This window comes from Diprion similis, chromosome 2, assembly GCF_021155765.1.
Source record: "Diprion similis isolate iyDipSimi1 chromosome 2, iyDipSimi1.1, whole genome shotgun sequence".
Taxonomy (NCBI): domain Eukaryota; kingdom Metazoa; phylum Arthropoda; class Insecta; order Hymenoptera; family Diprionidae; genus Diprion; species Diprion similis.
In genome coordinates this window covers 11,833,119-11,846,100 of record NC_060106.1, presented here as the reverse complement: position 1 = coordinate 11,846,100, position 12,982 = coordinate 11,833,119, and the positions used below count along the sequence as shown (strand labels likewise).

Sequence of the window (12,982 nt, the reverse complement as noted above, 5' to 3'; positions counted from 1 at the left end):
TAATATTCATAATTTGACATAAATGAAAGATTTTTATTTCATAAGAGATAATTATTTTATTAGTTTTCATTTATAAACTTCAAAGTGTGTGTAAATATGAACATATTTATGATTTTAAAAACTTATTATCAAATGAAATTTTATATTAATAATGAATAAATAGATCTCATAGTTTGTGAAACGTCTAAATGGAAATTTTTTGTAGAGACATTGCTGTACGGACAATTTGTCTTAATGGAAAATGTCTATTATGCACATTCCGACTTGTGAAATGTACGTAAGAATTGACTTTACCCCCCACCTCCCTGCCTCCGAGTTAAGGTCATGTATAGATTTTTTAAACTCCCCCCTCCCTGCTTGGGACCCTTACGTAATTAATGAATGGCCTCTTACAAAGAAATGTGTTAAAAATAACTACTTAATAATATTATAATTTTCAATACCAGGTTTTCCGGCTGTTGTGAAATTAAATTTGCTCCCTTAGTTTAGTACATTTTTTCAATTGAATGAAACCTAAATTGTTGCAGTATTAAAAGGAAATATAATGCGTGCAATGATAAAAAAAATCGTCACACATACTGCATTATCTGGTTATAGCTACAAAATATTTTTCCATTTTCTACCAAGAGCTATTTTTACGAAATGAAAATAGTTACGGACTGTATAGTAATCACAACTAGAAGTCCTAACGGTGTGTCTTTGTCAATAAACAATGTGATGTCATTTTTTATATTATATTAATAATCTATCACTAAACTTTGGCGGGTCCAGATAAAAATTCTTCAATCTCGGTTATTGCAATTCAGCAGATTTGAGTCACAATCAGCTTGCTTCACTCTCGCAACTGTTGCAGTTTACTAATTTGCAATTACGATTAGATATCAAGTTCAACCCATGTGATGGATTTCGAAATAGCATGCACAAGAGTTTTTGATAAGACTGCAAGCGATAATTAAGGCAACTCGCAATCTAAATATAAAAAGTCGATACTTTTCGTCTCAATATATTGTTGCCAGAAGGCATAACTAATAAGTAGAGTTTCAATTCGATACTGTTATTTCAGAAACACATCATTAAACACATCTTCTTTTTATTACTTATATTATGTATAGATGAGATTTTCTTATCCAAGCACTGATACATTTCTTTTTGCATTCCCATCAAGTTCTCAGCTTGAACACACGGGGTATACATGATTTTCTAGTTGGTTCGGACGTGTCTTGATCCGTTCAACAATTCAGAGATACACTCTCAGCTGCTGAAGAATTACACAAAATTTCGTAAGTCATGTCTAAGAGTCGCGTATATTCTCGTGTAATTTGATAACTCAATGCGTATCTACTTTCCATGAAGAGAAGTCCAGTAGCTCTCTCAAAGTTTATAAGTAATACTTGCTTATTTGATGCCGATTTTTTGAATGCATTTAAAGTAACTTTACGTTCAACGACGATTATGCAGTAATATGGCTGATACCTTAAAAAGATATCAGATATAATAATGTAAGAACGATGATGTAAGAAAGTAGAAATTGCAGATGAAAAATTTTGCATATGAGCAGGTTACTAAGATTTCATCATCACCTTAAACGCGTTTTAAGAAGTACCTTGACGTAGATCCGTAGAATGCTTATAATATGAATATAATGAATAGTGAAGCATGAAACTTCACAATGAAGCGTTCTGAATTTTCCATGAAAAACACTTTTAAATCGCGAGACCAAAAATAGCACTCAGATAGTCTTTTAATTGAACGTAATTTCAGGAGATATTTCTGGTAATAAACATGTTACAATGTAGGTGATTCACTTTCACTTACATGCAAATGGCAGTAGATACTTTCAATGCATGCTGGGGATAAAGCTTCTGGTGTTGGGGGCTGATAGCTTCCTATAATTGATGGAGAAAATTTCAACGTCAACCGAACTGTTCTGCAATGAAAATACAACCCGAGGTTGATAATGGTGCCTAGTAGCTTTGCACAGTGAAGCTTTTATATTCTATCACCTCGTTTATCGTATTGCACAACCATTGTTTCATAGACAATGTGTGAACACGAACCCCTCTTGTGCCATGAATTATAGTAAAAGGCCTATTAATTCTTAGGCTTTATTTCTACTAAGCGTAATAAATGATATTCTGACGTATGTATCCTGATTTGTAATTTTTCCTCTGCGTCACATTTCATAGTATTGTTTTACCTCCATTCATATAAAAGATAAAAATTCGTTGTGTTGCTACTAAGGTATTGGCTAGGATGGCTTGTCTTAGTTTTAGTAATCAATGAAATGTATTATTTTGTACCCTGTGACGGGATATTTTCATATAATTAATACCGTTACAGATTAAAACCTCAAATACCACGAATGAAAGAAAAAGAACTCAAATGCGACGATAAAGCAGATTATTAAATATAAATTATTTGTGAGATACGTTCAGTAAGTAAATTTCCATTCTATGTACATAAACTGCGATAGGATAAGGCCGTGTTCACAGCTAATTCAACTGGATGGTGTACACTTTCGTGTATATGCACCTACGTGTGATATAAGAATAAATTGAAGAAGGATTCAGTAGATATGATTAAATTTATTCAAGTTACATATCTATAATTTCTGATTCAAGAGTTACATAAAATCCGAACGTAGAAGTTAATTAAACTTGTCAGGTGCGGGATAATTAAAATTGATAGTTAAAAGTACACATTAACGTATCGTTACATTTCATGTAATAAAAACACTATCTTTAAATCAGTCTCAAAAAAGAATATTCTTTGTTACAGATTCTTCGGGGTGCCCTTAACCTTTGAAAGTGACGGTAACATCGCGGCTGAACATGTTGGGCGTGAAGAAAATGTCCGGGCTTTGAATTTTACGATCGAAGGGGAATCCCATGGGACGATTGTCCGGGTACTTGTGCCCGTGCATAGCACCGCAGTAGCTGATGCTACCACCGTAAGAATAGTCTGCGGCAACGTCGTTTACTTTCTCTTGATCAAAGTCGGTCAAAATTACGTAAAGTGTGAAGGGCATGCCTTCCGGCTTTCCCTTGGGCAGGAGTAGACGGTCCGGATATCCGCAGTGACGATGATCCTTGTCCACTTCGACAGTCGCCTTACCCTGAATACCAGCCTCGACGCGATCCCAGAGTTCCCTGGTTGGTATCTGGTCAGGAATGGTCACACTGGACTCGGAGGATTTACGCAGGATGGTGTTCTCGCCGGTTTCCACTGTGGAAGATTGAAGCTTAATTTTATTAGAATATCACCGCCGTAGGCCTCACAGTGAAATAATGAATTATTGGGTCGTATTCACGAGAGTAAAAATGTTTATATTGTACGATTCTGACTTACGTTTGACGGTGAATTTGTCCAGCTCGATCATGTACATCCGCTTCTGTTCGATGTCGATTTCTCGGCCGAACCAATCGTACTTCGGTCCCAGGAAGATGCGAACAGTAGCAGTGTGAGGCTTGTCTGACTTGACTTTGATGTCGTAAGTGAAGGGAGCGTGGTTCATTCTAGTGACGCGAGCCTTGATAGAGACGTCTTCGAGTTCCACGGTGTCGTCCAAGGCGTTCAAGAGATCGACGTCAAAATTCTCGAAGTAAGTTTCCAGATTGTCAATGTCGACTTTGGTTATTTCAACATTGGGGAAATCGAGCTCTTCTCGGGTGTAAATCGGTAAAGAATCCTTGTGCTCCTTGAAGATGTTGTCGATGTACTTGTGGAGGCGGAAGAATGCTGGGTCACGAGTAGCAGTTTCGAAGTGCTCCATCACCCCGGGAGGCAGCTGAATTTGAAAAAACATAGACCATTAACTCTGGTACTAGAGAAATATTTCGCCTCGAAAAATGCGAAACTCACGTTGAATTTTCCCTTGGGGTCGGTGATCTGGCCGAGCATGATGTGTCCGTAATTGTGAAGAGAGCCGTAGTACTCGACGTGCGGTGAATCCATCGAGGGTTCCATCATGGCACCGAGCATGTCGATTCCCTCGGTATCGTTGAGAGATATAATCCTACCATTTTTACTGAAAACAAAGCCGTGAGCAATGGCCTGCTGGATGCGTCTGACGTAGTCCTTCATCTGACGAACTTTGATATTCTCCAAGTCCTGGAAAGCAAAGTTGTCTGGTCTCGAGGGAAACTCGCCGCCCACGCGATAGGTGGTCTGGGGGTGGAATCCGTCGACGATTACGTCGTCAAAGGACAGAGGCTCGACGAATGGTAACTCGTTGGAAAGACGTTCGAGGTCGAATCGGGCGATCAGTTGGTGATGCATGTAGTAGAAGAGTTCGCCCTTGCGGTCCTTTTGCAGTCCGTAATCAGCGCTGCGCCACCAGAACGGAAAATCCATGTGCCAGTGAGCGTGGTGGGAGTTCATGCCAACGTCTTCGCCGAGGTAGGCGACCCTCTGTTCCGGATTTTTGATCGTTCCGGTGAAATTCATGCGGACTATCGCGTCTTGTTGACGCATCTTTGCGCGGTAAGCTTCGTGGATTACCTGGAACAAAAAATACGTCGGTGAGCCCATGCATCCGTACCTCCAGGATTTGGTTCCTCGTATATTCTGTTCAAACTTACTTGAGAATTGACGAAGAGATGAGGGTAGGTCTCGTATGCCGGAGGAAGGATGATTCCCCTGCAGTCGTGGCGATGAAGGACCGCCACGCTCAGGGCGTAGACGAAGATACCTTCGTTGAACCGATCTCGAGCCCAGCACGCCGTCGCCAGGAAGGATTCCCAGTTTTTGGCGAAGTAAAGAGCCTCGAACAGGACTATCATTTCGGCGCGATGAACGTCGTTGAACAGCGTGAAAATTTCACCGCGAGGTAAAAGCTTCTTTGCGTTGATCATCTTTACTAAAGAGCGAACAGCGGACGCATCGTTGAAGGACAGTTCACCGAGGCCTTCCAGAAATTTCTCGCCAAGTTCTGTTTGGTGCTTGAATCTGTTTGGCTCGTGAACTTTGCTCAAGAGACGGAGGATCTCCTTCTGCTTCAACAGAAACTCTCTTTCCGCTGTTGAAAATCAAGACATCACGTCAGTTTTATGGAGGACTCGTGAGAAATTCAGACAGTCACACCGGAAGCTACACTGATCAGCATCTGTTGTCAGTAATCAGTAACCGTTAAAGAAATTCAAAGTTGGTATCATCGATCGATAGAAGAATCAAAATACCTTTTATTCATTGTTTCGTTATAGCTCGCTAAAGCTGTACTGAAATAATGTGAAACCCGATAATTGAATCGAGTGAATTAAGGATGCTGGGAGAAATTTTTACCGAACAGTCTGCCCATTGAAGAACCCACAACCGACTGTGTAACGGTCTCATATTTATCATCTTTATTTATGATGGTCAGTATACAATGAGAGAGCAATACAATAAAGTCCGTTTTACAACCACAGACGTATTAGTACGTGGGCTGTACAGTCATGTTATAACGGGACAATGGAAAATGTGGTAAATGAAGGTAGATATGTACCTCGAATACCGTCAATACATTTGGGATTGTTACATCCGCTATAACTGGTGCACCCCCAACGAGTTTATAACAAATTCAATCCGCTGTAAAAACACCGCTTCCCACGTGCAGTCAAAGTTTTGTCGATAATTTGATACCGGTGAAAAGTTATTCGATTCCGGTTTCATGGAAAGCAGAAGTTTTCTCGACAGTTGGTATCTTTCAAATTTCCGGAACCATAAGTTCATCCCGAGATCAAACACATTTAATATCTCACGTGTGTTGGAAAATTGAAAAATTTTATCGCTTCGAAACACTCACCTGGAACTGCGGTGACAGCAGCTAGCGCAGCCCCCAGAAGGGCTACCACAATGAATGCTCTCATTGTTGAGTTAAGAAACGATCACAAGTAGGGTAACTCGTGTTTCGACGAGTTTTGTCTCATCCTCGCCAGCCTTCGACTTATATAGCTAGAAATGTGAGGCAGGCATCGGTCCTAGTCAGCGTAGAACATGGATCACGTCGTGTGCATCGTGTTTCCTAGGGCCGTGCGCATTGTGGCTGAGGTCATATTGTGATGCAGTATCGAAGTTTACGTATATCGAGTACCGGCAGATAAACTCTGGATCAGAAGTAGACGTGGAAAGTTCGGATGTCTATGAAAACATCCGATAAGAATAAGGTCAATGATACTTCGACGTGTATGTAGGGACTTTTTTTTCAAGTTTTTTTAACTTTCCATTTCTCTGTTTTCAGAGAACAAAGGAGGTAATTGTATAATCATCCCGAAAATGAAAAGTTAAGTTTCACTAGATATCTACGTTTTAAAGTCTAGATAATCATCTTTGACCTTGTTCGGAGGGTCGTCTTTTTTAAATTACGTAAATAAGAAATTGAAAAAAATGAAATAAAAAAATCGTAATCACGAATTTGAACTTGTAGTTCGAAGTTCGAATTAGATATTAATATTGTTTTGTTCCGTGAAGTTGGAACCTGCAGTGTGAAAACGGGAAGTCCGTGGGCTGACTTATGGTCAGCCCAAAGCTGCTTGTAATCTTTTTTTTTTTTTTTTTTTATTACTGTCGTATTAAATTTATGGTAAAGATATGGAATAATTTTGATGAAAATATATGGAATCTGCAATATTTTGTCTTTACACGGAAAAGATTCAGATGGAAACAGACTATTCGATGAAGCGAATTGTGCAAGATTAGAAATGAGATTACACCGCTGTTGGGGTATGAAAAACGTATAGAAAGAGATCCATCGACAAATGTTTGAACTTTTCGTATTTCAAATTCAACACTCGATATCCCGCGACAAAGTTGGTCAGGCGTGAAGCCCGAAGGTGTAGCCAATGCATAATGTTTGTTTATTCTTCAGCTCGATGGAAATGTTAGCTTCAACTCCATACGTCCTTCAGATTGCGTCAGGAAAAAAGAGAAAACCAACACATAGGAGAGAAAGAGAAAAACTGCGCGTTCAATTTCCGCTTGAAATACTTAACTCGCCGGAGGGGCATTCCGGACGAAATACCTTATTTTCATTGCATAAGTTCATTGGATTTTTGCCTCACGTTTGCGAACACGTGGAAACACGCTTTTTCACGAGCATTAGAACGTGAATTATTTCCAATTCAATGTCATTCGCAAATGGAGCACAAACTTCGCTAAAGATAAACCATCGGTTTACCTTTAAACATCGAGCGAGTTTGTCAAAGATACCGAATAATTTTTCTTCCTTTTTTGCTTACGAATTACAATCCTTATCATAATACGGAATATTGCAGGGAATCCGTTATAAAAATTTTACCAAGCTAATACTAATAAATTTCTGCGCAAATCCAGAAATTGTTTGAATTTCAAGCTTTTCAAACCTGGATTTATTATTAATAACCCATTGTTTCATATCGATCATTGTTTGATATTGATCATTGTTTAATAACGCTTGTTGAATATTTGGTCGCTAAACAAATAAAAACTTGTGAACAAAAAATAAATGATAATAGAGGCGTGTTTTCTGGTCACAAACAGGCGCAGACAATATTTGTTCTAGGATATCGATGGCCCGCTGCGTTGTTAGCTATTTTCTAAGCGCACTCTGCTATCGGTCAACGCTCTTTGCCTGCCAATGATCCTCTCTTTTTTCCATATAGACTCTTGGGTTGTACTAATCTATCTGTCTCCTTTATCATTTTCTTCGTTGCATTAAATCCTTTGATTTAGTAGTCCAAGCACTAACAATCAGGTATTATATCTAAAAGCGAATTTCTGGGGAAATTTGAATGGCAGTTTATCGAAGTCCAATCTACGTAGCGTTAGTCTGCGATCACCAGGTGTCGGAGATGTCTCGTACGACCGTTTCAAATTAATTCGACTCTCACGCGTAGCAAACAAATTGAAAATGTACAGTCAACTCGTGAAAATCGTATTCAAAATCTAGTAATTAATCAGGTTTAAACCTGGTACAACTTGTACTGGTCGATCGATGCATGGTAAAAAGTTGACTTTCATTACTGAATTTCGGATTTCATTACTGATTGACGCTCTTTGAGGTAAATTTGGTTATTTCTTCTCTGACACGCTCTGATATCAGAAATCCAATTATCCGTTATATTTGCTTGCATTGAAGCGGGTATCGATTTCTTTTTTAAAAACGTGGAAATAAATATCGAGAGTAAATTGTAACCTGGCGTACATTGCTTGTACATAGGTACGTTGACTTTCTCTGCATTCTACTGAAACGTTTGGTGCAGGATTGATTGGTAATTAAATATATAAACGTATCGCAGGAAACAGAAAATTGCGAAGGTATTGGCAGTTATTGATCGTCATCTTCGAACATACGCAATAAATAATATTTGATTGCAAGCCTTGTTTGGTTCTCTCCGCATGATACTCGGCGGAGTAAATGTAGAATCGTCTGGCATTTTGAATGACAACTTTTTCCAAACTCCAAGAGTTTCCGTCGCATTTATGTATTCATATAATTCAGTAAATATCATTGATATTTTTGTGCTGTATTACAAAACGAAGAGGGATGAAAATAATGCAAAATCTAGTTACGAGAAAAATATTTATTGAAGCTTCGTACATTATGCAACCAATAAATGTATTTTTTAAATTATTTCTGTTTGTCTTGTCACCAGACATTGAATATCAATGGAAATAAATAATATACGTATCGAACGAATTCGGATGTCACGCGCAGGCACGAGGCCCTGCTGCACACGACTCGACGTTGCACACGGCCTGAGTGGCTGCGGTCTATGTGATGAGGCTAGACCTCAACTATTATATCATATAAATAGCGATGTCACTTTTGAGGAAGACACAAGGTTTCACCATGAAGCCCGCGATCGTCTTCCTAGCGATCTTCGCAGCCGGAGCATCTGCCTCCCTTAAAAAAGGTGAGTTTGTATTGTCTTTTTTTTTTTATGCGATATACATTTTCTTCGATGTTATTATCGAAGACTTTTTTTTATCTACTCGTTTATAATGGTATTTTGTGTATATACGTTACGACATATTTGAAATTTTACTTAAAATTAAAAAAAAAATTGTTATTAATAAATTTTTCACAAACGCAGCATATGCCTGAGAAGTCGAATTTATGTAAAATGTCATATATGTTGGATAAAATCCTGTGGAATAGGTAATTTAAGACGATCTGCGGGTAAAAAACCTGTTCATTTTATACGAGAATACATCAAATTCATGTAGAGACATTTCATCACTCGATATAGGTAAGGATTACCTTACTTACTTATACACAATTACTATTCCAAGTTGTTTCCATGTAACTTTGAAAGTATCGTCAAGGGCTTCGTGGAATTCTCCGAAATCATTTGCGTTTGCAGTTCGCGAAGTCTGTTAAAGTCCTCAGCTATTCACATGCTTGTAATACCCTGGAAGAAAAGTTTGAGTACTTAAAGTGGTCTTGAAAAAGCAATCAGACGGCAACTTTTTGGAATTTGGACTACAGATAGCGCGTAAAATGTATAGAATTTTAATTAATACAGTTGCATATCCATTTAGTTGTGATACCGTGTAATGTTTTCCATAATTACAGTAACTTGCGTGTTTTATAACTGCGATAACCTGCGTGCTGAAATAACGGCAGAGATATCAGTTTATCACTGCACATTTGATAGACATGATTTATGAATACAACGTTGACCTTTGGACATTTTCGAGATTTGGTATAATGTGATAGTCTACTTTGTATATCATTGTGCTTTATTTGTAGTTGATTCGTTTTACCATTTATTGCACATAATTAATTATTAATAATCGTATCGTCCGCAATATTTGCAACAGTTTAAAAATTGTTTCAAAATAGTCTCAGGCGTTAAAAACCACTTATTATTTTACAACATTAAATATCGTGCAATTGTCGCAACCATAATTTCCACAAGTTGAAACTGCATTGATTTCTCTATGTTCGGGATTAAAACACAGTATCATATTAAAATCTTTTCAGAAACCTTACTTCAACTAACTCTTCTAGTCGAAACTGATTTTACATTTATGCCAGGAATACAAAACGTGAATAGAAAAATCATGAAATTACGAGCATATGATCTCGTGATTGTTTATTGCTAAAATCACCAGACAATATTATAGACAGATAAAACTGAGTTTAACAAAGAGAATTCATGATACCCTGAAATAGCTTTTTACTTTCTTAGTATAGGATTAACGTTCTTTCATCCTTTAGCGGACACTGCTTTTTTGGGACAGCAACTGCAGGTGCTCAACCTGCTGAAGCATCTCAACGAACCTCTCCAAGATGAGGACCTTCTGGCTCTCCGCTCTAGCTTCAACCCGGAGACGTGCCAGGATTACTTCAAGAATCAGAAAACTCTTGAATTGTTCATGTACGAAATGAAGAAAGGTAGTTTGCTTGGTCGAGACGAGATATTTTCTCTTTTCGATACCAAGCACCGTTACCAGGTGAAGCTGCTCTTCAACGCTCTAATGTCGGCCAAGGACTGGCCACATTTCATGGGCCTGTCGACCTACGTCCGTGACAAAATGAACCATCGGCAATTCCTGTACGCCTTCAGCACTGCTCTTCTTCACCGCGAGGACTGTCGTGGCATGAAGTTACCACCGGCTTACGAAATCATTCCGCAAATGTTCCTGACAACTGACGTCGTCCGCCTCGCCTACCAGGCCCAGATGCAGGGCAAACCCACTCTCATCCCGATGAGCTTCACCGGCAGCATTCTAAACCCTGAACAGCGAGTTGCCTACTTCGGAGAAGACGTCGGACTTAACGCCCACCACGCTCACTGGCACATGGATTTCCCCTTCTGGGCTGACGAGCGCAAGGATCGAGCGGGCGAACTCTTCTTCTACATGCACCACCAGCTCTTGGCACGTTTCGACGCTGAGCGTTTGAGCAACCATTTACCACCGGTTGAACCGTTGTATTGGGACAAACCGATCATCGAAGGGTTCGCACCGGGCGCCGTGTATCCAGATGGTCAGGAGTTTCCGGTCCGTCCAGACAACATATTCTTCCAGGATTTGTCCGAGCGCACTGTTGCCGATATGATTGAGTTTGAGAACCGCATCCGCGACGCCATCGAGGCTGGAATGATTCACAACAAGAACGGTAAGAGTCCGGAGCATTCTTTTACCCTTTTTCAAGTTCAAAGTGACCGCACGATTTCATTTACTCGTCATCAGGTGTGATCGTTTTCCTGAACAACACCGAGGGCATCGACGTTCTGGGGTCGCTGATCGAGAGCTCGACGAGCAGCTTGGACCCTCGCTACTTCGGAAGTCTTCACACCGACGCTCACCTGCTTCTGTCCAGAGTTACGGACCCCAAAGGGAAGTACGGAATAACCCCTGGGGTGATGGAACACTTCGAAACGGCAACTCGCGATCCGGCCTTCTTCCGCCTCCACAAGCACATCGACAATCTCTTTAAGGAGCACAAGGACAGACTACCCCCGTACAAGTACGATGACCTAGCCTTCCCCGGTGTAGAAATAACGGCTTTGAAGGTCGTCGGTGAGTCCAAGGCCTCCGATCCCAACGTCCTGGTGACGTACTTCGACGAAAGTCACATCGATATCGGTAACGCCGTCCAAGGGAAGCCGGTCAGCATCCGTGCTGTTGTTTCTCGCCTTAATCACGAACCGTTCAAGCTAGTTGCCACCGTACACAGCGACAAGAACACCCACGCCATCGCCAGGGTCTTCCTGGCCCCGTCAAAAAGCTGGTTCGGCGAAGACATCCCATTGGACGAGGCGCGCTGGTCGATGATAGAGCTGGACCGATTCCCAGTTGAACGTAAGTAAACAGATCGATTTTATCTCTTTTTTTTATGTGCCTTTCACCCTCTATAATCATCATCATCGTCATCATCATCATCATAGTCCGGGCTCGTTCGAGGTTTTAATGTGAGTTTTGTTTGCTCAGTGAGAACTGGCTCGAATCTCATCACTCGTCGAAGCATCGAGACTTCCGTTACGGCGTCTGAGCCACTCAGCTATCCCGAGCTAATGAAGCAGACGAAATCAGCTCTCCTAGGCGAGAGCATCTTCGAAGTGGACACTCTGCACAGACATTGTGGCTTCCCCCACCGCCTATTAATCCCTCAAGGCCGTCGCCAGGGAATGGACTTCAAGCTATACGTCATCCTTACCGACCTAAAAACGGACCTCCATTCGACCTTCGAGCGTCCCTACATGATGAATGAAATTCCAGCCCTGAGTTATTGCGGCGTTCTCGACGGCGCCTTCCCTGACACTCGTCCCATGGGATTCCCCTTCGATCGCCGTATTGTTCACTCCAACAACTTCCAACAGGCAAATACCAAGGTAATCGATGTTACCATCAAGAATGTCAAGTACCAATGATCTACTGTCTATGATCTTCATTACACAAGACTGACTAGATTGTCATTATATTATTACATATATATATATATATTCTTGTTCAACCTTTGATATCTGAATTTTAAAACTCATCTCTAAGTGAAGAATAAATGCTTTGTGGAATGTGTAGAGGGTAGAAATTGCTCTTGTAAATTATGAATGCATTTTGGTCCAAGAGTGAAACGGAAGAAGAGACAACGCACGTGTCGGTTGACGGAGCAGAGCTGACATTGCGAGATAATTGACTTGCGTATAACTTAATGAGGGTCGCTCATTGTTACCTGCACCTACCTACCGCCTTGTAGCGTTGAGTGCCTGCTAGGCGCGAACAAGTGAATTAGGTTCACTTCCGTCTTCCACTTCCTGACGCTCACGGCGTCAATTACTAGTCGTCAAAACGGGTTTAGTTAGCGACAGAATTTTCCCACCAAGGTCTCACCCTCGTTTACAACCTCCAATTATAGCTAAAGTCGACCACATGTATGGAACTGCGAAAGGTAAGCGGTACAGATGCCTGCGTAATTATCGGAGTTACAGTTAAAGTGGAAGAATATACTCGTGTGACCTCCTTTCTTTCATCTCGCGAGTATCGTTGGTTGCGTCGATTCTGACAATTTTCTATTCTT

General features: G+C 40.5%; 2 protein-coding genes across 2 annotated transcripts; one reads left to right on the top strand and one right to left on the bottom strand.

The window, feature by feature from the left end:
* Positions 1–2,722: 2,722 nt before the first annotated feature.
* Positions 2,723–11,665, bottom strand: LOC124412090 (hemocyanin A chain-like). Its single transcript, XM_046891703.1, has 6 exons — positions 11,655–11,665; positions 5,783–5,841; positions 4,581–5,017; positions 3,862–4,500; positions 3,349–3,787; positions 2,723–3,225 (listed from the first exon to the last, which is right to left on the bottom strand). Exons 1-6 carry the CDS (start codon positions 11,663–11,665, stop codon positions 2,795–2,797), a joined length of 2,016 nt encoding a protein of 671 aa, XP_046747659.1. The 3' UTR covers positions 2,723–2,794.
* Positions 8,651–12,434, top strand: LOC124412199 (hemocyanin-like). The gene is made up of 4 exons (XM_046891883.1): positions 8,651–8,870; positions 10,181–11,083; positions 11,158–11,769; positions 11,899–12,434. Exons 1-4 carry the CDS (start codon positions 8,774–8,776, stop codon positions 12,336–12,338), a joined length of 2,052 nt encoding a protein of 683 aa, XP_046747839.1. The 5' UTR covers positions 8,651–8,773; the 3' UTR covers positions 12,339–12,434.
* Positions 12,435–12,982: the final 548 nt, after the last annotated feature.